The following is a 23,068-nucleotide window of genomic DNA, read 5'->3' as shown; positions in this document are numbered from 1 at the left end:
GACACCCTCTGAGTCTGACCATGTCACTTAGGTTCGTTCCAAGGTTTGGTGGCGACGCAACACCGAAGAAAGTGGAGGGGTTACGCAATTACTTTGCGAACCTGTGAGGCAATCGCAGCGTAGAGACTCTTCAGGAGGTCACTGATGCAACGGAATTCACCAAGATTTGAAGTCCTGGTAATGGGAGTTGCCTCCCTAGTGAGGAAGTGATGACCGGTTTCAGACGCAACTGAGGCATCAGCATGTTTCTGACATCGCGACACTCGGGACAAAGTGGGCACAATGTGAGGCGAATGCAGGCGCAATTCCTGCTGCAACTGAACCACAAAAGAGAGAGGCATGGCATGCTACTCTTATTTCAGAAACGGCGCCAAGGCCGCTGCGTTTATTCAAGGAGCAACATCCATCCATCCACCCAGGAAACAAGGGAGCACCCATGACCAACTGCACACTGACACACCCCATCCATCCCGACCAGACTCACTCACCCCAACTACCGAATCAACTCAAAACTAGCAGCAACACCCCACATCAATGGAAGAAGATCGACCTTAATTCTTGAAGAAAGCCCGCCTAGGAAAAGCAAACTCTTCTTTTTTTTTTTGGCCTCCGAACCCCGAATCAGGGGAGGAAATGCGGAAGGAAACCCAGGAAAAAGACACGACTCCAAGTGCTCCCTGCTTCTTTCATTCAGGTCGTCCCCGCCACCTCACTTGCTGGAGGGCTCTCCCTCCACGGCCAGCGGCACCGTGCTGGCCATGGTGCGGTACTTGAGCGCGTACAGCATCTCCAGGTACCGCCGGGTCTCGCGCCTCTCCAGGTTGGACACGTACTTCCAGAACCCGTACACGCCGGTCAGGGTCATCAGCCTCTCCGAGTAGAGCTTCCATGTGTACCTGGATAGATCAACCAACAGCAGAGCATCAGAAACATCGCCATGGGATTCAGACGGAGATCAGCACGCAGCAGCAGCAGCAGCAGCAGCAGCAGCAGCAGCAGTGTGCTAGCTAGTAGTAACAAGACGACGCGTACTTCTCCTCGATGCGCTGGAGCCCGCCCTGCGAGATCTTGCTCCAGTGGCTCGAGTCCTCCTTGCACTTCTCGAAGAAGTCCACCAGCAGCGCCGAGGCCTTGTCGCCCTGGTACGGGTCGATGTGGTAGCCGGACACGCCGTGCACGATGATCTCGGCCGGGCCACCGTAGGCGGTGGCGAACGTGGGCAGGCCGCAGGTCATGGCCTCGACCACGGTCAGACCGAAGGCCTCGTAGAAAGCAGGCTGCATCAGAGAACAGGGCATCGTCAGTTCCCATTGGATTCGCAACTGAAGCTGGACAGCAGCGTGAACTTGCTGGAGAGCGTTGGCTAGGTACCTGCACGAAGGCGCCCTGGGTGTCGCAGATGTAGCGGTAGAGCTCACCGTTGCGGACACGGTTCATCTGGGCAGAGATCCAGCGGATGAGCCCGTTCAGGTTGTACTGCTCGATGAGGTCGAACATCTTCTTGAACTCGGCCTGCTCCTCCTTGTCCTTGGACGGGTTGCCGTGGTCACCGCAGACGACCACAAGGTTGACCAGCTCCTGCAGGCGCTTGTTCCGGCCGTAGAGCTCGACCAGACCAGTCAAGTTCTTGACACGATCAAGACGAGCCATGGAGAAGATGATGGGCTTGTTCTTGTCGTTCAGCACGAACCTGCACAGAGGAATTACAGTCAGATCACCGGCAACAAATGCTCTGCTACACAAATGCAGCTTAAGCTACGTAGGAAATGATTCTTACTTGTGCTCGTTGTTCTCGGTTTGGCTGTAGAGGAGTTCCTCGATCTCAGGGTGGAGGGAGGTCAGCCTCTTGTGTGACTCGGTGTAAGGGAAGTAGATGGACATGTCCGCACCAGGCGAGACAATGTTGAACTTAGGGTCGAACACATCGATACCATGAACGACACGGTACAGACCAGGCATTGTGAACGCCATGTGTGACTCGTACTGACCAACGGTGTCCTTGCTGAAAATTCAGAAAAACAAATGATATTAGATCATGGTGGAACTATATTAGCATGACCGCAACTGGTAAATCGTATCAGCAAAGTTTGCTTGAATAGATGCTACTCACTTTCCAGCAATCTCTTGGAAGGTACTGGTGATGATGAAGTCAGCGTGGTTCATAGCGATCAAGTCAGTGGTGAACTGGCACGAGAAGTGGTAGTGGTCCTCAAACTTCTTCCAGTAGAGGTCAGAGTTGGGGTACTTAGTTTTCTCAAGAGCGTGGGCAATGGTGCACTGCATATCAAGGAACCAGGTAGCATTAGCATTGAACAGAAGGCGGCAATAAAAACTCTTCCAACAGAAAGAGTTGTTAAGAGTCATACGTGAGTAACACCCATCTTGTGCGCAAGCAAACATGCAACAAGGTTTCCATCACTGTAGTTTCCGATGATCAGGTCAGGATTGGCCTGAAGCTCTCCAGCAATTTCGTGTGCCACGTCCTGTCAGCAATTAAAGAAAGAGTCAGCAAGATGTTCATCTTTATCAAAAAAGATCATATAGAGGTCACCATTTGGTATTTACATCGGTGTAAGTCTCCAGGTATGGCCAGACTTCAAAACGCGAGATCCACTTGCGAACAATTCCATTCTCAGTTCTGAATGGCACACGAAGGATATGGCAGTGCTCAGTGCCAAGGACCTTCTCGAGACGCTGGCCACAGGTGGTGCCAGTTGCATCAGGGAGCAACCTGGTGACCTGTGCAAAACCAAAGAAGGCTCGTTATTGCAACGATTAAGCTGGTAAGGTTTTGCTTTAGCATATTAGACATCATTGAACTTACAATAAGGATCTTTGGGGTGATGTCAAGACCGCACTGCTTGATCCTCAGAAGCATTTCATTCTCCATAGCGCGGACTTGATCCAAAATGTAGACAACCTGTTCGTAATAATAGACAGATTGATGAGAACAAGTTCAGTGTTCAAACTACATATCCATGTAAAAGTGAGTAAGAATTTTACCTGGCCTCCAGTGTCAGGGTAACCCAAGACATTAGCTTGAGCGAAGTAACCATGGGGGGAGAGGATAACAACATTGAACACCATGGGGATGGTCCCAAGGAACTTCTCCAGGGTGGACGGATCTGGGGCCTCAAGAAGGTCCAAGAGGAGGTGAATAGTCTCCTGCGCACGCTTAGCGCAGTCACCCCAACCCTTCTCCAGACCAAGCTCCTGGAATCTGTTTATCCAGTCAGAAGAAGTATGTGTTAAATCACAAGAATTACTAAACATAACTTCGGTGGTTATATGTGAAAATGAATTGTGTTCATGCAAAATATATTCAGTACCTGTGGTGGAAGTCAGAGTATGGGGTATCAGCTGGAAGGCTGGACAGATGCTCCTCAGCCTTCCTCAGAGCACCTTGGAGAGCACTGAGGCTGCGGATTCTGTCGTTCAACATCATGGTCTGCAGAAATCACAGAAGTTAAGATTTACAGCAAGTTCAATGCCAATTCATAACTACAACAACAGGAAATAGTATATATGAAGAAATAATTTAAGACTTTCTTGTGGTTCAAAAATATCAAGTCATCAGTGTTTGACAGATCAGCATTTCAGACATCAGCAACTCAGCTTGCCCCAATGACGTCTGTCTATCACTACTTTATTGCCTATTGCTAAAAAAGAGTAGAACACAGGATCATGACAATTTTACAGTTCTTGTATCACAGGTCAGCTTTAATGATCCACAATTTCTACTTTACTTATACTTTGTTGACAAATTCTATTTGACTTAACTATATGCAACATTGATTAAGGAAACAAATGAAATGTTCGCTCACCATCCCCTTGTAGTTGTGGGCGCGAAGGAAGTTGAGCAGGGGGTACATGCTCTCCTTGTCATGGAAGAGCTTTGACGACAGGTGCCTGTTGAGGAACTGCACACCATTGCCAATGGACTTGGACAGAGAAGGACGGGGGAAGGATGCATTGAATGGCTCGAAGTCCAGCTCAAGAACAAAGTTGTTGTTGGGGCTGAAATATATAAATCAAAAAGATTACAAACTATCATATATGATCTGAATCTTTTTTTCTTAACCCCACCAGTCCTAGTTTTGTGGTGATCTGAAACTTTTCGGGAAAAAAATCAAACATGATCAGTTTAGGTGCAAATTTATACCCTTCTTCCACAAGCTGTTCCTTGAACTGCAGGTACTCAGGGACTCTCAGCTCCTCAACCGCGAGCTCGCTGACATTGACCCTCACATACTCCCAGACACCAGGCCTAGGGCGGATGGCGAGTGCAACCCATGGGGGGATAACAATAGCTTCCTGTAAGATAACACAACATAAATGATCAGAGCTAGAGCACACGCCAAAAAGGAACAATGCTGTCTTGTGAGATCTGAGTATGATGTGAACCTGAGCTGCCCTCAGGACGTCCTCAAAGGCACCATCCTTCAGCTTCTCGCGCTCAGCCTCAGGGATAGCGCTGTTGTACTCAGCAATGATCTGGTGGGGCTGCAGCATGCCCTTTCCAAGGTTTTTCAGCCTGCACAAAACATAATCAAGTAATATCAGATCATGCCAGAATGCCAATTCAGCCTATAACAATTCAGGAGTTTGATCAGAATTCAGAAGCCACTGGTTAATATAGGACCACATGTGAGCCAGGCACAAACTCATAGCAAAAATGAAAGACATATTCCCCTCGTGACCAAACTACATGTAATCTCATTCATGTCTATTACATCAGATCTAGTCAAATGTTTATGCATTTTTGCTGAATGGAACATGTCAGATCTAGGCATGTAAATAGATTAACAATATCATATTACTGAAGCCTAACTAATAGCCACTTGGATAACTGCAGCCTTCAATCATTCCATTCAGATTTGTATTGAATATAAAATTACAAATATGCATGCAGCCAGATCTAATAACAGTTCAAAGTCAGTCCTACCAGTACTAAATACTTGCTGCAGTTCATCAGTATCAGTACTAGGTTTGGACAAAATCCTTGATGCATTTAAATATTCATCTTATCAGGAACATCATAGCTACAAAATTGGTCAGGAATGACTGCATGCAATTCAGCATATGGGGCACACCATGCTAGATCTAACAATGTATGAGACGAAGATTATCTTAAAAATCACATTCGCTAAAACGATAATAGTAACACAAAATTAGAGAGTATTTCTTTATGCGCTAAATAAATTGCTGAGGAAGAGGGAAACTCAGTGCAGACCTGGTGAAGACAGCGACGAGCTCATTGGGGTGAGCAGATAGGGAGTCACCGATGCGCTCCCTGACGCTGTGGAGGCGGCTCAGGACGCGGTCGCCGGCAGCTTCCCCCATTGTTATCCTCTTCTTGGGTCCTCAAGCCTGCACAACACCAAAGGGAACGGAAACTTCAGTCAACAGAGAATAGCATTCAGAACCAGTAACTGAAAAGTCATCCTTAAAACCCCATGAAGTCATAAGCCCAGCCAACCAGATTTGCCACATCATTGAAACTTTACCAAGAAATTCTTAGGCAACAGAGCAACGGAACAACTTCTACTTCAAGAAACGGGGAAAAAAATCGCAAACAGGTGCAAGAACAGAAAACCAACTAAATCCTAGATCCTAGAAACAAGGAAAACCCAACACAACAGGACATAACAAATCGAAGTCATACAAGAATCGATGAGAAGGAAAGCTTCCGAAGGCCAAGGATTGGTGAAGGGGGGAGGCTTCTTTTATACAGATCTCACGGGAGGAACCAACAAAGACACGTCGATGGAATCCAAGACGGAAAAAGCTTGGCCTTGCGCACCAATGGCTCCCGGCTCCAAAATCCGTTGAAACCAAAGCAGGCAAGGACGAAGAGTGACGCGGCAGAGCACCTCCGTTGGTTCTAGGCTCTTCTAAGCACGAGATCAGCATGGGTTGGGGTTCCATCATCAGTTCATCTCAAGGCGATTAAGATAAATGGAAGTAATTATTCCTAAGACAGGATTAACCAAAACTAACCATGGTCATTAATTAGCACAAGAACCAAGAGCCGTCAGTCTGTCTCTTTTCCCGAGACAGGTGCACATGGCGTGGTGGAGGAACGGATAAAGCCAACAACTTATCAAGTTATCAGACGAAAATCATCAAAAAATAATATTCTTTATAAAATAAAAAAATAGAAATAAGCATAGAACACCGCCGGATCTAGCGTTCTGTGGGAAAAATAATTATTGCAACCTTAAACCCGGAGCATGATGCTAGCTAAACCCCAGATCCAGAAGCATCACCATCTTTCCTGCGGGACAAGCATGGTCTAGTCCCCCCACTCGAGCGATCTCCTCAAGTGGCAGTTGACCCAGGTTGTTGCATAAACCCCTAATAATCCACCGGATCTCACGCTATCCCCTGGTGCAAGAAACGTAAAAAAAAACTGTTTTTTTTCTTTTTTGCTACCAGTGCAAGGAGATCGAGCAACTGCATGCAGAGGCAGCACCTCCCCCTGCAGAGTGGCAGCAGGTTCAGAGAAGCCAGGAGAAATTTTTGGCATGACCTCCCCCGGATCATCGATCAGGGGTCCAAGACGCCGAGCAGAGTGCCGTTCCTACTAGTACTTGATACTACATCCTGCCTGCGCGGCCGTCGGTCGCCGCAGCCGGACATGATCAGGAAGGGGAGGCATTACAACGCCGGCTGCGGCGGCGGTTCGCCGGAACAGCGCAACGTCCACGCACCCAGGAACGGAGCAAGAGAGAGAGAGCGGGAGCTCCTCCATTGCTGGAGGTCGATTGCATTACCTTTCTCCGAGCGGAGAACAGGAGTGCCAGAGGAAGGAGGTGCTCCTTCCGAACTAGGAGAAACCCAAGAAACGCAACGCACTAAACGCAAATCAAATGGACGGGGTGAACGGGGGTGGAATGGATTGGTGAGTGGAGAGGCAGCCCCGGGAGCTCTATTTATACACGGATTGCAGGGGAGGGGATGGGGCAGCCTCGGCTCCCACCGTCGTCGCCCCTCTGCTCGTATTAAAATGGTAGGTGAGGGTAATTTTTTTTGGTAGTTCAATTCGGTTTGGTTTAAGCGGATGCCGGTTTGTGGATTGATTTCTTTACATCGGCGGGTGGGATAGGATATGATTAGCTGATGGGATGGCTTTGTGCTTGTGCAGCGGCAGTGGGTATGGTTGAACACGGAAGGCTTTTTTGCTGTTTTCTTGGAGAAAAAGCTGAGGCTTTGAAGTTTGAACAGATTCGGATGCTGGACTTTTTGTTTAGTAAAGAGTTTTAGAGTTTCTGTGCTAGCTAGAGCATCAACAAAGGTTTTAGAATATGAATGATATGTCAAACGACTGAAATTTTTAGTGACATTGGAAATTATAGTTTATTTGGTGCTTAAAACAATACTTTCCCAGCCGCCTCGTGGTGCGGGAAGACTACAGCACGGAGTACACTCTTTATTGGAAATTATAGTTTGTACGTAAAGCAATGATACCATAAACTTTTGCGCTCAGTATATTAAGATTAGAGTCGCTAATAATTTAGACTTCTATTTTTTATGCCTAATTTGGTCTACTATGTTAACATAAAAGCGTTCTATGAAGAAGCTGACATATATAATGCATTTGAAACAAATACCAGCACAAGACAAATACAATTTGAAGTCTCTTATAAACATATATAATGCTCTTGCAACATCGATTAGAAGATTGTGCTTATGACTCTAAACTTAAGCTCCATTGCTAATACTTATTATATATTCTTTTAATTTTTAAAGAAAATATATTATTTTAATATACAACATGGGAATCAAAGAACAGTTCTGTGGTACTCCCTCCATCCAAGTATAGATATATTTCCATATGGCACAATGACCAAGAGCACCAAGTGTACTTATCAATCTTATAAATGCAACATAGACTTTTTGTTAGTCCTTCAATATTTTAACTGAAAACTCCTCGTTTCTAGTGCTATTTATTATCATAACTCATGCCAATAGCAAATATAGCTATCATTTTTTAATATTTGAAGTTTTGAAATATAACTATCAAAAGTGGATGGAGGGAGTAAAATATTAAACGTTCAAAAACTAGCCACCGTCATCTTCTAACCTTCGTACAGGAAAAACAGAGGCGGCACATCATCCGTCTCAAAAATCGTCAAAGGTATGACGACCCCATGGTTTCAGACGCAGGCCCTTTTGGTATGTGCACCCCATATTTGCACACGAGAGCTCACCACAGCGGCAGCCTTTCCATGCTTCAAGGTAAGGTAAGGATGGAATCAGATCGAATACGCATGGAATCAGATCCGGATAGCACTTTTTACCACATTTTAACTCGGATACGGATTCGGATTCGAATGTCGTCGGATACGATACAAAACGGATGTCTCGAATTCGGATACGGATTCGGATATTTACTTGATTTGGAACATAGTTATATTCATTTGTTTTATTCATTATAAACATATTTCGAAGGTATCACTAAGTCATTATACAATAAGGATTAAAATATGTAACCGTTGTAGTTAAAGAAAAAGACATCTCATCAAAACATATTTATCCATAAATATTTAAATAGTTAATAATATAAAGATACAAAATGCAAATGAATAAATATTTTAATAGAAATATCAATAGTTATAAATAATAAATGGAATAAAGTATATTTATAATTTTATCAATAAGTGGATAAACCAAAGTAAATTAAAATCAATATGATTATCCATATCAAAATATAGTTAATTAAATTGAAATTAATTAAACTTAATCTTTAGATATCATTAGTAATATTAAACCTAGTAGCACATGTCATTTATTCATGATCACTCTTAAATAGTTCCACTAAATACATTATTATTAATACTAAAACTAATATATCACTAATTATTAGTTATATATATAATTTTTAATAGTTTTCTACGTGCTCATTCTTATTCGAATACGGATGTTGCGGATATTGTCGAATATAGATGTGGAATCGGATAGAGAAAAATGAGGAAAAACGAATTCGAATATATCCACTTTGGTACCACACGGATGCAAAAAATTCGGATAACTATTTCTACATTCCCACCCTTACTTCAAGGGACACGACACGGCTCTGACAAAATGAGGGCAAATGGACCCAGGTGGCCGTAGCATTTTTTCCCTTACTTAGAGTACCTCTGAAATCTGAATGATGAGGTATAATTGGGAGGTGACCGTGAGGTTGTTCATCGGATCCGGGTTTTTGCGTGGGTTGGAAGCAAAGGTGAGGCCACCTGCCTACTTTTGCAGGCGGATCTCAACTCGGGATCCAACCCGGATTCTTTATCTGGTTTTGCAAAGTTTTTTTTATCAAAAGTGGTTTTCAGAATTCTTCTGTGATGATTTATGCACAATATATTATCAGCATCTCGTACTTTTTTCTTTCCTCTAACATGATTTTTAGCTGAGTAGAGCATACTAAAAGAACATAAACTCTGGACAAAAGTGTTTCTTTTGATTAGCTGTAAGGTATAACTAGATGAGAAATTGAGAATGTTTATTTTGGTCTTAGTGTGTGATACTCTATTTGTTGCCACACTTTCTTCTTTAGAAAGTTGAGTTTTTGAAATTTAACTTTATTCTAATTGTTTTTCTTTATAGTATAAATAGTCATTCAGAAAAATAGATCACATTCTTTCGCACGTGCAAGGAACATGTTTCGATATAAATGCACTCATACATGTTTCATGTAATTAATATAGTATTTTGTAGTCATTAATTAACTGTAATAAGTATACTATGCTCAAAAATAAAATAGTACTTCTTTATACTTACCTAGGGGTGGTAAAGGGCCTAACAATTTGACTTTGATTATCTAAGAGCCGGACCCTGAAAAGGCGAAACTCTAATCTTATAATTTTGAGCTAAAAATATATAAGGGTGAACTTGGATTGTGGAGAGACCACTAGGGGCTAAAAGTATCAAAGCTCCTTTGGTTTATGTTGGTGGATAAGAAGTTCCTCTAATGAACAAGTCACCAAATAATAGCTACTTTTACCTCTCTTGTTGGCCACAACTTCTCTGAAGAGTCAATTTTAGCAATGGGGCCTAGCTTAATATTGGACGCTTGGCTAAGACAAGTATAGTATATACTATCTAAAAGTACATGATAGTGTTCGGAAGATGGCATGCCTCTTGATAGTGACACGAGTGCGTATAGCAAGTTAGTTTTTCATAAATTCTGCTATGAAGAAAAAAGATATTATGAATAACCATGTTTACCGATCCGGTAGCCTTAAAGTATCTTTGTTACTTTCTGTTTCGAAGAAAAAAAATCCGTTTCAAAAAGCATCTTTGTTACATCTCATTTCATCATCCACTTCGAGTGAGTGTAAATGAATTATGTACTAGAAATAGCAACTTATTTTTGCTCTTCGCAAATTCTCATCTGAGACCTCCCTACAAAAATGTAATGTCGGACCTGAAATGTCCACATCCACAGCTGATTTCGGCTGATTTAATAGTACCATGTGAGAAGAAATAAGTCAAAACAAGTCGAAATAAGCCGGGAAAAGAGAAGCAACAGGGCTGTAGACGATCCACACAGAATACGGATCCACAAATCCGAACCGTTAGCTAACAGGTGGGGCGCAATGCTGAGCTGGCACGCATGCGGAGTAGCAGTGCCCGTGGTAATCGTACTGCGGGACCCAGTACACAGCGGCGTGCTCAGCCTCACAGTCTGACCTCACTGCCGGATCTCGTGCAAGGAACCAACCGTGTGGTCCTCAAGGTGTCCGGCCCCATGGCTATGCTCACATTTACCATGGCCAGAACCTCTTTTTGTGGTGAAGGACCATGATGACTTATGCTATCCAGTTTGAAGAAATAGGCCGCTGCTGCTTCTTTCCATTTTATATGTACTATCAATGTGTTAATTCATGAATGCAGTGTACCTGCAGATCTAGCTAGAACAAGAGAATGCTTGTTGGAGCACAAAGTAGCATGAATATAGTAGTGTGCAATAATGAAAAGGTTTATATTCCAGTGTACAAGTTATTTTTGAATCCAGCATCTAGCAGCGTCTTTGTCTAAGAGTAACTCCAAAAGACTCTCTATATTCATTCTAATTGTTAGAAATAGAGATTTTGATGGAAAAAATAGCATCCAAGAGCTTCTCTAAGTGGTTATCCAAATATAACCATCATCTATTCGGATTTCTTGCTAGCCAAAGATAAATAGCGAAAATGGCTCTCTAGAGTGTAAACAAGATATAGAAAAACTGTTGGAGAGTGAAGAGGTTTAGAGAGTGATTTTTATGTAAACGACGCTCCAAAAAAATAATTTAAAAAGTGAAATTTAGAAAGACTCTTGGAAGCCACGGACAGGCGAGCTAGCCGCAGAAGATCAGCATCTACTGAATTCCCACATGGAGATGGAGTGCAGTCCAATAATCCGGCCGGCCTACCTAAAACCGCCTGTTTTTTTTTCCCAATCTCTCCCCCATTTGTTTATTTCCCGGCCTTGGATCTTCTGCCACGGAGAATGCTGCGATACTGCTTTCCCTGCGCACAGTCCCAGGAATGAGAGGCGACTAATAATCCACGGTTTTGCAGACCGGCCTGGATCGCCGAACGTACGGCGTCGGGTTTTATCCGAAACCTGGAGCACACACGGATTTGTAGGGCGATCTCTGAAACCTGGTTTGCCTAAACAAATACCCGTACGCGTTTGCTTAGCTGCTCCTTCCTGGGCGAAGCATATGATGCATGGGACTCCCACATGGCCACATGCATGGCTGCATTCGCAGCTCAATTTTATATATAATAAGTTAATAAATAAATGGGATGCTGTCGCCGGCATGCATGGTCTGCGAATGCACATGAAAGGCATCAGTGTACCAATCGGTAGTATACTCTTCCGAGAATAGGACTATAAGGATATTGTTTCTTGGGAAACAAGATGTAAACGGTGGCGAAGTTTAAGGGAAATTAAAGCGAGCTTTGTGTGGATTAGGGAGAACTCAAGCACATTGCTTTGGAAGAATCTAGATCCTTTTGCATTGTTCCTTGAGGAGCAAGATGTAAACGATAAAATTTGAGGAAAGGTGCGTGTGTGCAGGCTTAGCTGTTGAGATTGGGGGTATTCAAGTCGATGCTTAAAGTAGGACTGTAGGAGCATCTTTCGTGGCATGAAAAAAAATGCATGGTAAAACCATAGGCTTTCTGCCGTATTTACAATAATGTAGCTTGCTTAAGTCACGTACTGTTTTTCCAAAGGAGTCAACAGAAACAAATAAGAAAATAAATGTTAAGATTTCGCCAGGCATCACGGACGATTCAAATTAAGAACCAGCTAACTCCTACTAGCTAGTAGTAATTTAAATTTTAAAAAATTGTGTGCTTTATACATGAGGACGTCAACGAAGGAAGGACACGGCATGGAGTATTGTGCTCCTATACTAGGAACAGGTAAAAGGTGGTTGCAATTAAGATCCCCATGTGGGTTTAATCACCGGTTGGAGATTTTTTTTGTTATTTTAATACAAAATTATACTGTAATTACGGAATAATGCTATAATCCTGCGAGATACCAAAACGAAGTCCAAATCGTCTACTGGGTAGACGAAATATAAATTTCGTCCACTCAACATACGAAATATGCTATTTTCGTCTAATGAGGCGACAAAATACAATATTTTCATTCAATCATTGGACGAAATCTAATTTCATTGAACCACTAGACGAAAGTGCATGAAAAAAACTTGTTTTCGTCCAATGGCTAGACGGAAACTAGATTTTGGATGAAATCTAGTTTTTGTCTAACCATTGAACGAAATTTAGTCTGCTCCAGCAGCTTTGAGTTTTTGTTTGTGCAAAACATTTCGTGCCATTTGTTTTTGAGCAAAACATCAGAAAGGTGTTCAAATTTCTATTCAAAATAGGAACTCAGAGCTTCTTGAGCAGACTAAATTTCGTCCAATGAGTAAATGAAAACTAGATTACATCCAACGGTAAATGAAATCTAATTTTTGTCGAGCCATTGGACGAAACAAGTCTTTTTCATGCACTTTCATCTACTGGTTCGACGAAATTAGATTTCATCCAACGATTGGACGAAAATAGTATATCTCATCCCCTCATTAGACGAAAATAGCAGATTTCATCTGCTGACCCGATGAAATTTATATTTCATCTACCCAGTAGATGATGTGACCTAGTTTTGGTATTTCGTGGGATTAGAGCATTATTCCGTAATTACAGTATAATTTCATATTAAAATGAAAAAAAAATCACCGGTTGGAAGTTTCATGTCATCACCATCCAGTTGGAGGTTCCATACGTGGATGAAACAAATATTGATCTAATAGGAATTAGAGTCCTAATGGCCTACATGGTAGCCCATTAGCAAGATCTACACAAGAAAGATCGAAGTTATTGGCGCATGTGATCTACCTCTCAAAAACACTAGCCGTTGTCAGCCCTCGATATCACCATGAAACCCTAGCTGTGCGTGACACGTGGAGATAGATCCTTCCACATATACGAGGATATATTGTGGAGGCGATGCTCTTGATGTGGTATTGATAACGAGGATGAGGAAGAGACGACCTTGCTAAGATTGACTACTTATCGGCATGTACCTATGTTGGGTGTGGATGTTTCAACTCATGTTGTGTTGCAGGGCTTAGTCATAACAATCCAAGATCCCATTACTTCCATGTTTTCTGGTTGAACACGGTGAAATGAATTTTATATTATTTGAAGCTAGCGTAGCTCACCCGTACCCTTATTCCAAAGAAAAGATTGCACTAAAATTATTTTGAGTGTATAAATATGGACGCACACGCCACATTACACTCACACCTCATGCGCGGGCAACGCACAATACCACTAAAGCCGCACGCCTGCGTGTACCACCCTATCCTAACCTAGGACTATCCGAGGCGCTACACAGGTGAAAATCACCGTGAGGCATGCAACATCTGATTAAGAATTGAACCTGCAAGCGGCTAGTAGTTCGAAACGACCTGACCAAAAAATGTATGCTCCTTTTTTTCTTATCTCTTATCAACTAGGTTTTTTTGCTTCACATTCATGTGTGAATAATTCTTCTGTTTTAAATCTCATTTTCCAATCAAATGATTCCTAGTGAATAGCTTAAATTTGAAGAAACCTATGGAGTAAAATATCTTGTGCTGTAAAGTTAGGGGCCCATCCATCATTGAATTATAGCTCAATTGCATCTAACATAAACCCCAAACCACCAACTAATTGACCTCTAGATCTAAAAAAGGAGGGAGCAGCACAAAGAGTGAGAGTGGACCAGTTAGGACCCCATATACTAATATAATCTTGCTTCCTAAAGTGTCTTCTGGATGCCCCAATACAATTATACAACTGAAGGACTTCAAAAGTCGTCCCAATGCAAGGATCAGTTAGCTGAGGACTCAATTTCAGCTAAATTGGGCCATCATACAGACAGAAACAGTCCTTGTTCGATTTAAAGATTAACTAATAGATATTTCCTTGCAAGCTAGATCGTACATCTCTTTCTGTTGGTGAGCAGATGGTAGATCTGAACCACCGCGCTAAGGAAGTAATGTTGTACTGTCATCTTAGCTAGCCAGTGTAGTTTATGCACTGCAACGAATAATGGTTTTTGTTTGAGTGATGAGTAAGGCATTTTAATTAGATGGAGTGCCTGATCTATAGCTTGCTAGTAGTGCCCACAACAACCGGATGGATTGGTCCCCTTCACCAAGCATTATTGGTCCGTTCTTTTTCTACCCTCTCCTTTGAAAGAACAGACCAAACAGATCTGACGACATTGGCAGTTCTTCTTTTATTTGTTTACTGGATGTTTTATGCATGCTGACTGTCCATCCTTATCCACTAGCTAGGCTCCTATTGGCCTTGGAAACCAAGAGGGGAGAGCCGAGAAGGCCTGCTTGAGTGCTTGGCCATATTCGGTGTAGTGTAGAGAAGCTAGCTAGGCATCTATTACTTCATGGCAGCATTTAAAATATATTCCAGGTTGCATACGTAGCCTCTCTTCCACCCTGCTATATATTTGTATTTGATTTAACACCTCGTCTTACTTGCTGATGCCGTGATGCACTTTCTTGTAGCTTGTGGTGCCTTCGGGTAAATACGGGAAACCGTTCGAGGGATTCTTGCTCGGCGTTATGCTGGTGTTGACATTGGTGACACCTCGTGGTGCCACTTCCTTTCTGAAGGCGATGTCGATATCTCCTCATACCTATGCGCAAGGCGGTAATTGATGAGCAGTGACAATCCGAGCATCAAGTTTCTAAGCAGACGAGTGATGTGTTGGATTAATGCAATGTAAAGACTCTACAAGGATGAAGCGGAACGAAGAAGGTTGAAACTTAGTCTTCTAGTTTTTCTTTGTTTTGTAGCTTTAATTTGTTTCTTGTTTGGGTGAAATTCCAGGTTTAGAGTCTAAGAACTCTTGTAACGTTTGGTTGTAGACATTCACTCGTGAATGTTCAAGGTCGGAATTTTCCTATATCTAAAAAACTTAATGCAATACTGCTCTAATTTACATCATACAAGACTCTCTCTCTCTCTCTGCTATGGAAAAGTTTTTTTTTTAGAAATGGATATGGCAGTTACATGCATGGTATCTCGGCGTGTTATATTTGGAACACGCATAGCAACACAGTTCTGCCCGGCGGAATTGTCTCAACGGTCTTACGCAGGTGATGGCGCTATGGACGGAGGAGGGCATATTCCTGTGTGGGCGTGGCATCTCTGCTTCGATCAGGGCGGCACCAATTTAACAAACCTAGAGATTTTGTTATACTAATAATTAATCTTAAGAAAGCACCCACTACTTATCACTAGCGACAAAGTATGGAGCACATCATCGTCTCAACTCTCAACAAATTAAACCCCTCTAGCAAGTAAAAGCTTACTTTATCTCTGCATCCGAACACGAAGCAAGCTAAGGGAGAAATTTTATGCGTCTACTATGTTGCTGCGGTGTGAATTGTGACCTACGCAATGCCCACGGCAAGCGAGCTGAGTGCAGCAGGTGATCGAGAGAATTCCTCGAGAAGGAGGAAAGGAAGAACTGGACCGACGAGCGAGCAGATCTTGGCTCTTTGGCATGGCTAGCGGCTGGCGTTCGCCGCTAGGATTTCACGATCAAATGAGTGGCTGGTCGAGCAGCTCGGTGGTGGGCGAGGTGACTGACTGCCACACCACACCCCGGACGGATATACATGAAACCAAATTAACCTAGCTGCCAAACTGGGCAAATGCTAAGCAGGCCGGCAGCAGGACCAGCTAGCGTACGTTCAGCAAGGGATCTTGCTCACTACTGAACATATCTTTGTTCTAGGCTATTTATCCCGACTGGTTTTGGGTCCGGGACAATAGGTGGCTTTTGTTCCTGGTCCAACGGCTAGTCGGGCTAGTGGGGGGGGGGGCTTTTTATCCCGGTTGGTGGTTCCAACTGAGACAAAAGGCTGCGCGGACCTTTTGTCCCGGCTGGAGCCACCAACCGGGACAACAGGCATCTCTTTTGTCTCGATTGGTGCCTCCAACCGGGACAAAATTCCTTGGCCCCCTTATCCCCTTCCCTCTTCCCCCGCTCGAGCCATTCAGCTCACTTGTTCTTGTTGTTCTTGGCTCGGAAGAGAGGAGTTCTTACTCATTTCTTCATCACATTTGTGAAGATCTTTGATTCCCCCGTCCATCCATTGGCGCTAAAGGTTTGGGGTTTGTTTTTCTCTTCTTCCATTGCTTATGTAGCTCATTTCATGCTTTAGAAATAGAGAAAATGTGTAGCTTATTTCTTGAACATTTAGATTGCACACACACATATATATATATATATATGTGTGTGTGTGTGATTTTCTTTTAGATTTAGATGAGTATGTGGATAGTAGAAATTTTTAGAATGAGTGTAGACACTTTATGTGATTTACTTGTATATGTGCCATATTATGAATAGTTGATTTTTGTATTAATGAATGAATTAATGAAATGGGTATATTAGAATTTTTTTTATTATGAATGGATTATTTTGACACTCTAGTGATGTATTCGTTCATGCTCACACTGAAACCATCTAGAAGTTTAAAAAATCTTTATTTCGAAACAAGTATACGTCGTTAATCTCCATTCAACGGTGATGGCACTATATTTCGGGGATACACGATGCGTTATAAGGACGTCGCCAATGGGCTGGTCGCAACACCAGCATTTTCGGTTGATGCGAATACAACATTTGGCACAGTCAGCGTGGCCGTTGTTGCACTGAGAGCATATCAACGAGCATGCTACCTATGCCAAGTGCTGTGTCCCTATCAACCACAAATGTTGGTGTTGCGACTGGCCTATTGGTGACGTACTTGTACAGCATCGTGTCCCCCCGAAAGGCAGTGTCATCACCGCAGGGTCGAGGTTACCGACATATATATTTTCTGAAATAAAGTTTTTTTTCTTCTAGAGGGTTTCTTGATATTGAAAAGAATGTTCTCCTGGAACTGAAGGGTGTCAAAATAATTAGGAGTTATAGAGATTTCTTTCAATTAAATAGAGATTTCGTCTTTTTTATATGTTTTCATTGTTATTTGCAAGAGTAATTAATCTGATCATTATAATTGTAATAGTAAATAATATTTGCATTGTAATTGTAAGAATTTATAATTTTATGAAAAATAAAAGTGTTTTCCAGTAAAATATGGCTTCAGCAGCTGGAGGGAGTGGCGCCGGTGGGGGTGATCGTTATCCTTCTGGAGAGAAGGGCATAACTTCAGTAGGTCGTCGGTGCAAGAAACCTAGCGCTTTTCATAAGATAGTGCTCCGTTATTTGGTAAAAGAATATAGAGAATGTGTGGCAAGGGGCGAGGAACCTCCATTTGATCTTGAGGATTTGTTGCGGCGTTACGGTTCGTCACCACCAAACTCAGAGGTTTCAGCTCCGCCATCTTCTTCTGCATCAGTGAAAGGATCGTGGCCCAAGAAGGGGGGGTTGAATTGGGACTTTTTCGAATTTCTAACTAGTCCTTAACCTAGACTAGTATTGACCAATCTATAAATTCGAAACCTAGTCACTAGAGCATGCTAGCAAAGGGTCCTTAGGTAGGTAAACACACTATCATGATCATTTTGCCTAGATGGATGCACACTAGCTAGATCAAATCCTAAGTAAGAGCTCACGCTAACAAGCAAGTTGTCCTAGTCAAACTTCAAGCAAGAAAAGCAACTGAAGGAGTTAAATGCTTGAAGTAAAAGTAGAGGACACGAGACAACCAGATTTTTTCCCGTGGTCTCGAGGAGTTGACGCTCCCCCCTAATCCACGTTGGAGCACCCACACAAGGGTATAGCTCCCTTGCTCCACCAAGAAGCAAGTGATCACTAAGAATGCTCCTTCTCCATCTCCGGAACGGCGAGCTTCACACCGTGTACAAACTTCTCGTCTTGGGGCTCCCACAAACTCCAAGAGCTCACCAAGAACCTCCCGATCACCAAGACCGGCTAGGTGCCGTCAAACACCAAGAGTAACAAGCTCCTAAGCCTTCACTTGACCTACACTCAGTTGGCCCTAGCTCAAGCACACTTGCTACACTTGCAAAGGATGGATTCTTCAAGGTTGAAGCACAAACAAAATACTAGATCTTCTCTTGTTTGCTCAAAGCACTTTCTCTTCTTCTCAAGGGTGGCCTCAAGTATTCAGGGTGTCAAAGGCAACTGAAATGAGCCATGGGGTGCCCTTATATAGAGTGGAAGGAGTTACATAGCCGTTGGAAGTCCACTGCAGAAAAAAATGTGAGCACCGGAAGAACCGATGGGTGTCTGTTTCGAGGCGTCGGTTCAACCGGTCTCTCTGTGTCCCAATTGTAGCCGTTGGAGTTCTGACACAGTGTCCAGGCTTGCTTCAATGCACCGGTGCATGCTCCGTAGAATCATCGGTTCAACCGGTGCTGAAGAGGTTTACTGATTGATTCAAACAAGCTCTCTGGAACATAGGACGCTCAATGCACCGGTGCTTTGATTCCTAAGCGTCGGTTCAACCGGTGCTGAAGAGAAGTTGAAGTCCACCAAAACATGCTCTCTGGAACAAAGAACTTTCATTGCACCGGTGCTTACTTTTCTGACCATCGGTTCAACCGGTGCTATACTTGATTTCAGCCTTCATCCAGAGAAGATAGACCGACAGGGCATCGGTCCTTCCGGCAAGCATCGGATGCTCCGACGCTAGGGCACCGGTTGAACCGGTGCTGCTGTTTTTCCTGGTTTTCAGCTGAATTGACTTGGATTTCAATGTTACTTCGATTGTTTCTTCTTCCAAGTGTTGTGTTAACTTCTATTGACTATCTTGAGCTGTTTTTGAGCGAGTGTGCAAGATTTCTAAGGCCAACTCAAGTTTGTTCAAGCTACTAACTCATGAACCCCTCTTAATAGTACGGTCAAGAACTAGACACTATAAACCATATCTAAATCAAGTGTCCTTCATCTCCTTGTGACACTTGAGACTAGAAAGGTCCTTAATATTTGAAATTGAGTCCTTGGCACGCGTGATTGTAGCGAATTGAGGGGTCTCTTTTCACATTTCATATGGGACTAAATCAATCATTAATTTTTCCTTCAAAACACACGTTAGTCGCATACGGTTGTCATTAATCACCGAAACTTACCATTAACATCTATGGGCCTAGATGCACTTCAATCAGCAAGAAATCCATCAGAGCATTCTGCCTTCCCACGCAAGGACGGTTGAATACCTATGTGTTGTTGTGCGAATTTTTAAGTTGCATGTTGAGTACTCCTTTGTTAAGTTCTGTAATGGATTAAGTACTCCTTTTAATTAATCATGATGTATGATGGATATTGCAGATCTTTTAATTATTCATGTTATGTTACATTTAGTTTAATTTAGGTTTGATATATTTTATTTATTCGATACGTGTAAAGAATTCAAATCGATTCCTTTAAAATACAGATGGACTGGCAATGGATGTACAATGCTGACCGACGTTCGAATGAATTCATTGAAGGCCTGCATTATTTTTTGTCTGTGGCTGAGGCAAATAAGCAGAATGGTTTTATGTGCTGCCCGTGTGTTCATTGCAAGAATAACAAGGATTAATCCTCTTCAAGAATCCTACACAGCCACATTTTCGCAAATGGTTTCATGGAGAAGTATGTTTGTTGGACGAAGCACGAGAACAGGGGGTTACCATGGAAGACAATGAAGAGGTAGATTTTGACGACCACTTTCCCAGGAATGCTGGATTCGGTGCATTCGATGACGATATTCTCATAGAAGAGCCCAAAGTAGATGTAGCAGAAGATGATCCCAGCGACGATCTGGGGCAGGCACTGCATAATGTGCGGGCAGACTGTGAGAGTGAAACGGAGAGGTTGAAGTTACAGAAGATGTTAGAGGACCACCGTAAGTTGTTGTACCCAGATTTTGAAAATGGATTGAAGAAACTTGGCACCACCTTGGAGTCGCTGCAATGGAAGGCGACAAATGGTGTATCCGACAAGGGATTTGGTGAATTACTGAAACTTGTTAAAAAAATGCTTCCTAAGGACAACGAATTGTCTACCACAACATATGAAGCCAAACAACTTGTTTGTCCTCTAGGATTGGAAGTGCAAAAGATACATGCATGCCCCCCAACGACTGCATCCTCTACCGAAGCGAGTACGAGAATTTGGATGCATGTCCCGTATGCAGTGCATTGCGTTACAAGATCAGAAAAGATGATCCTGGCGATGTCGAGGGGGAGCATCCCGGGAAGAGAGTTCCTACGAAGGTCATGTGGTATTAGTCTATAATACCACGTTTGAAGCGTCTATTTAGAAATAAAGATAATGCTAAGTTGATGCGATGGCACAAAGAGGAACGCAAGCAAGACTCGATGTTGAGACACCCCGCTGATGGGTCGCAGTGGAGAAAAATAGATAGAACGTACCCTGAATTTGAATTGGATGCGAGAAATATAAGGTTCGGTTTGAGTACGGATGGCATGAATCCTTTTGATGAGATGAGCAGTGGTCATAGCACTTGGCCTGTGACTCTTTGTATGTACAATCTTCCACCATGGCTCTGCATGAAATGGAAGTTCATCATGATTCCGGTGCTTATCCCGGGCCCAAAGCAGGCAGAAAATGACATTGATGTGTACCTAAGACCATTGGTCGAAGAACTCTTATTGCTCTGGGGCGATGAAGGTGCACGAATGTGGGATGAATACAAACAGAAAAACTTCAACCTACGAGCATTGCTGTTCGTAACGATCAATGACTGTCCTGCTCTTAGTAACTTGTCAGGACATTCGAACAAGGGATATAAACACACACTATTTAGATGATACCGATAATATATGGTTGACTCACTGTAAGAAGGTTGTATACATGGGTCATCATCGGTTTCTTCCCATCAGGCATCCGGTACGAAAGAAATCTTATGTCTGCACAGATGATTTCTCATTCAAGAAAGCGCATTATGCGGTTCCTCAACAATCATCCTTGGTTGACCCGTATATCGAGGAACACAAGAAGATTCTGCTCTTCGAATTTCCGGAAAAGTCTGAGGCATGGATTACACGTGAGCACATGAACACTTTCGGCAGCTAGTTGCGGAAGCATCTAATGCATAATTTGGATATAATTGAACAACTGTTTTTATTGGCTAGAGGACCATCTTGGAATATTTTAACATACCAAGGGTACAAGATAAATGGTAACACATTTTATACGATAGCCCAAGATAAAAAAAAGTACCAATCAAAATAGCGGTGTCCGTATGGATGCCACGAATAATAATGGAAAAAAGGACACATATTACAGCTACATTGAAGAGATACGGGAGCTGGATTACGGTCTCAATTTCAAGGTGCCTCTATTTCGTTGCCAATGGGTTAAGCTATCTGGAAGAGGGGTAACAAAAGATGAGTATGGGAAGACAATAGTTGATCTCAACAATCTTGGGTATAGAGACGAGCTGTTTGTCCTAGCCCAGGATGTCACTTAGGTTTTCTATATTAAAGACATGTCCAGCAAGCCAAAGAAGGGGATAAACAAGCAAAAGGATGAGCCAAAGTGACACATAGTTCTATCAGGGAAGAGAAACATCGTTGGAGTGGAGGACAAGACAGACTTGTCAGAAGAATATAATAACTTTGTTGCCATTCCATCTTTCGAAGTAAATGGTGATCCATGCATCCTGCTAGCAAATTGATGAGGACATGACCAATATGCATATGACCAAGGCCCAAGCGAAGATAGAGTTCGAAGCCCAATCCACATTGAAGTCCGATTTATTCGCGAGTCCGGTTCGGACTGCAGGAGCAGGCCTCACGAAAACGGACGCCCAGGCCACATACGGGCTCCGTTTTGGGCGTTCTATATATCGTTGGAAAGCTAAGGAGATAAGATTTCCAACCCAACTGATCCCATATCAACATACGCTCGGAGTCGATGGGAATCGTCGAAACAACATGACAACCAGAATCTGCCTGGATGCAGCGACGCCAGTTTTTGGGCCCGAAGGCCTTGTACTCCCTAGGGTTGCCCGGCCACCCCCTTGGCCGCCCCCCTAGCCTCTCTCTTTTATATACACAGCAGCCGCCATTAGGTTACTTGTGTTTTGCTTAGATTATTCTGTCGAGAACAGTTTCGCCGTCGTGTCGGTTTGTGAGACCCTAACTTTGAGATTAATCTTTCATCTGCAGAGTCACTTCAATTGAGCTGCGTTCTTTCGAGTTCTTGCTTGTGTTCTTCGTTGCGCTTGCAGGGATTAGCCTTCTTGGCGAGGTCAACCGGGTTATGACACGGTTGATAACCAGAGGAGTTGTGGTGCTAAGATTGCTGGATTCGGGTCTTAGGATCTGAAGCCGGATCGGTGTGTCTCGCTCCGCCTACAACGAGAGTTATTCAGAACCTGACGGAAGATCGGGAACCCACGTCCCCATTATTTGGTATTCAGAGACTCAAGTTTACTGTCAGGTTTCACATCTATCTTTAGTTTCATCAATTTCGCCATTGTCCCACAGTCCACCAAAAAGCCCTAGAAAATTTTGTGTTCGTGCTGTTTTCCCATTCCATTAGCCCTTTTAAGCCATTGCATATTTTG

At 43.1% G+C, this 23,068-nt stretch overlaps 1 protein-coding gene and 1 long non-coding RNA gene across 4 annotated transcripts; one reads left to right on the top strand and one right to left on the bottom strand.

Moving 5' to 3' along the window:
* Nucleotides 1–318: 318 nt before the first annotated feature.
* Nucleotides 319–7,287, bottom strand: LOC120690891 (sucrose synthase 2-like). Of its 3 annotated transcripts, XM_039973772.1 has the most exons (16): nt 6,001–6,901; nt 5,666–5,894; nt 5,234–5,370; nt 4,405–4,534; nt 4,163–4,314; nt 3,825–4,017; nt 3,330–3,448; nt 3,004–3,220; nt 2,825–2,920; nt 2,566–2,739; nt 2,367–2,483; nt 2,111–2,277; nt 1,778–2,002; nt 1,372–1,690; nt 1,033–1,277; nt 319–896 (listed from the first exon to the last, which is right to left on the bottom strand). In XM_039973772.1, exons 3-16 carry the CDS (start codon nt 5,341–5,343, stop codon nt 710–712), a joined length of 2,451 nt encoding a protein of 816 aa, XP_039829706.1. In that variant the 5' UTR covers nt 5,344–5,370; nt 5,666–5,894; nt 6,001–6,901; the 3' UTR covers nt 319–709. The 3 variants fall into 3 exon arrangements, with proteins under 3 accessions (XP_039829706.1, XP_039829703.1, XP_039829705.1); XM_039973769.1 differs by lacking the exon at nt 5,666–5,894 and having other exon boundaries at nt 6,777–7,287; XM_039973771.1 differs by lacking the exon at nt 6,001–6,901 and having other exon boundaries at nt 5,666–5,921.
* A 7,409-nt stretch (nt 7,288–14,696) lies between these two features.
* LOC120691734 lies at nt 14,697–15,523 on the top strand. Its single transcript, XR_005682365.1, has 2 exons — nt 14,697–14,981; nt 15,077–15,523. It is a non-coding gene; the product is annotated as an uncharacterized LOC120691734 (long non-coding RNA).
* Nucleotides 15,524–23,068: the final 7,545 nt, after the last annotated feature.

This window comes from Panicum virgatum, chromosome 9N (assembly GCF_016808335.1).
Source record: "Panicum virgatum strain AP13 chromosome 9N, P.virgatum_v5, whole genome shotgun sequence".
NCBI lineage: Eukaryota > Viridiplantae > Streptophyta > Magnoliopsida > Poales > Poaceae > Panicum > Panicum virgatum.
Note: the sequence above shows the minus strand (reverse complement) of the source record. Positions and strands in the feature narration are given on the sequence as shown.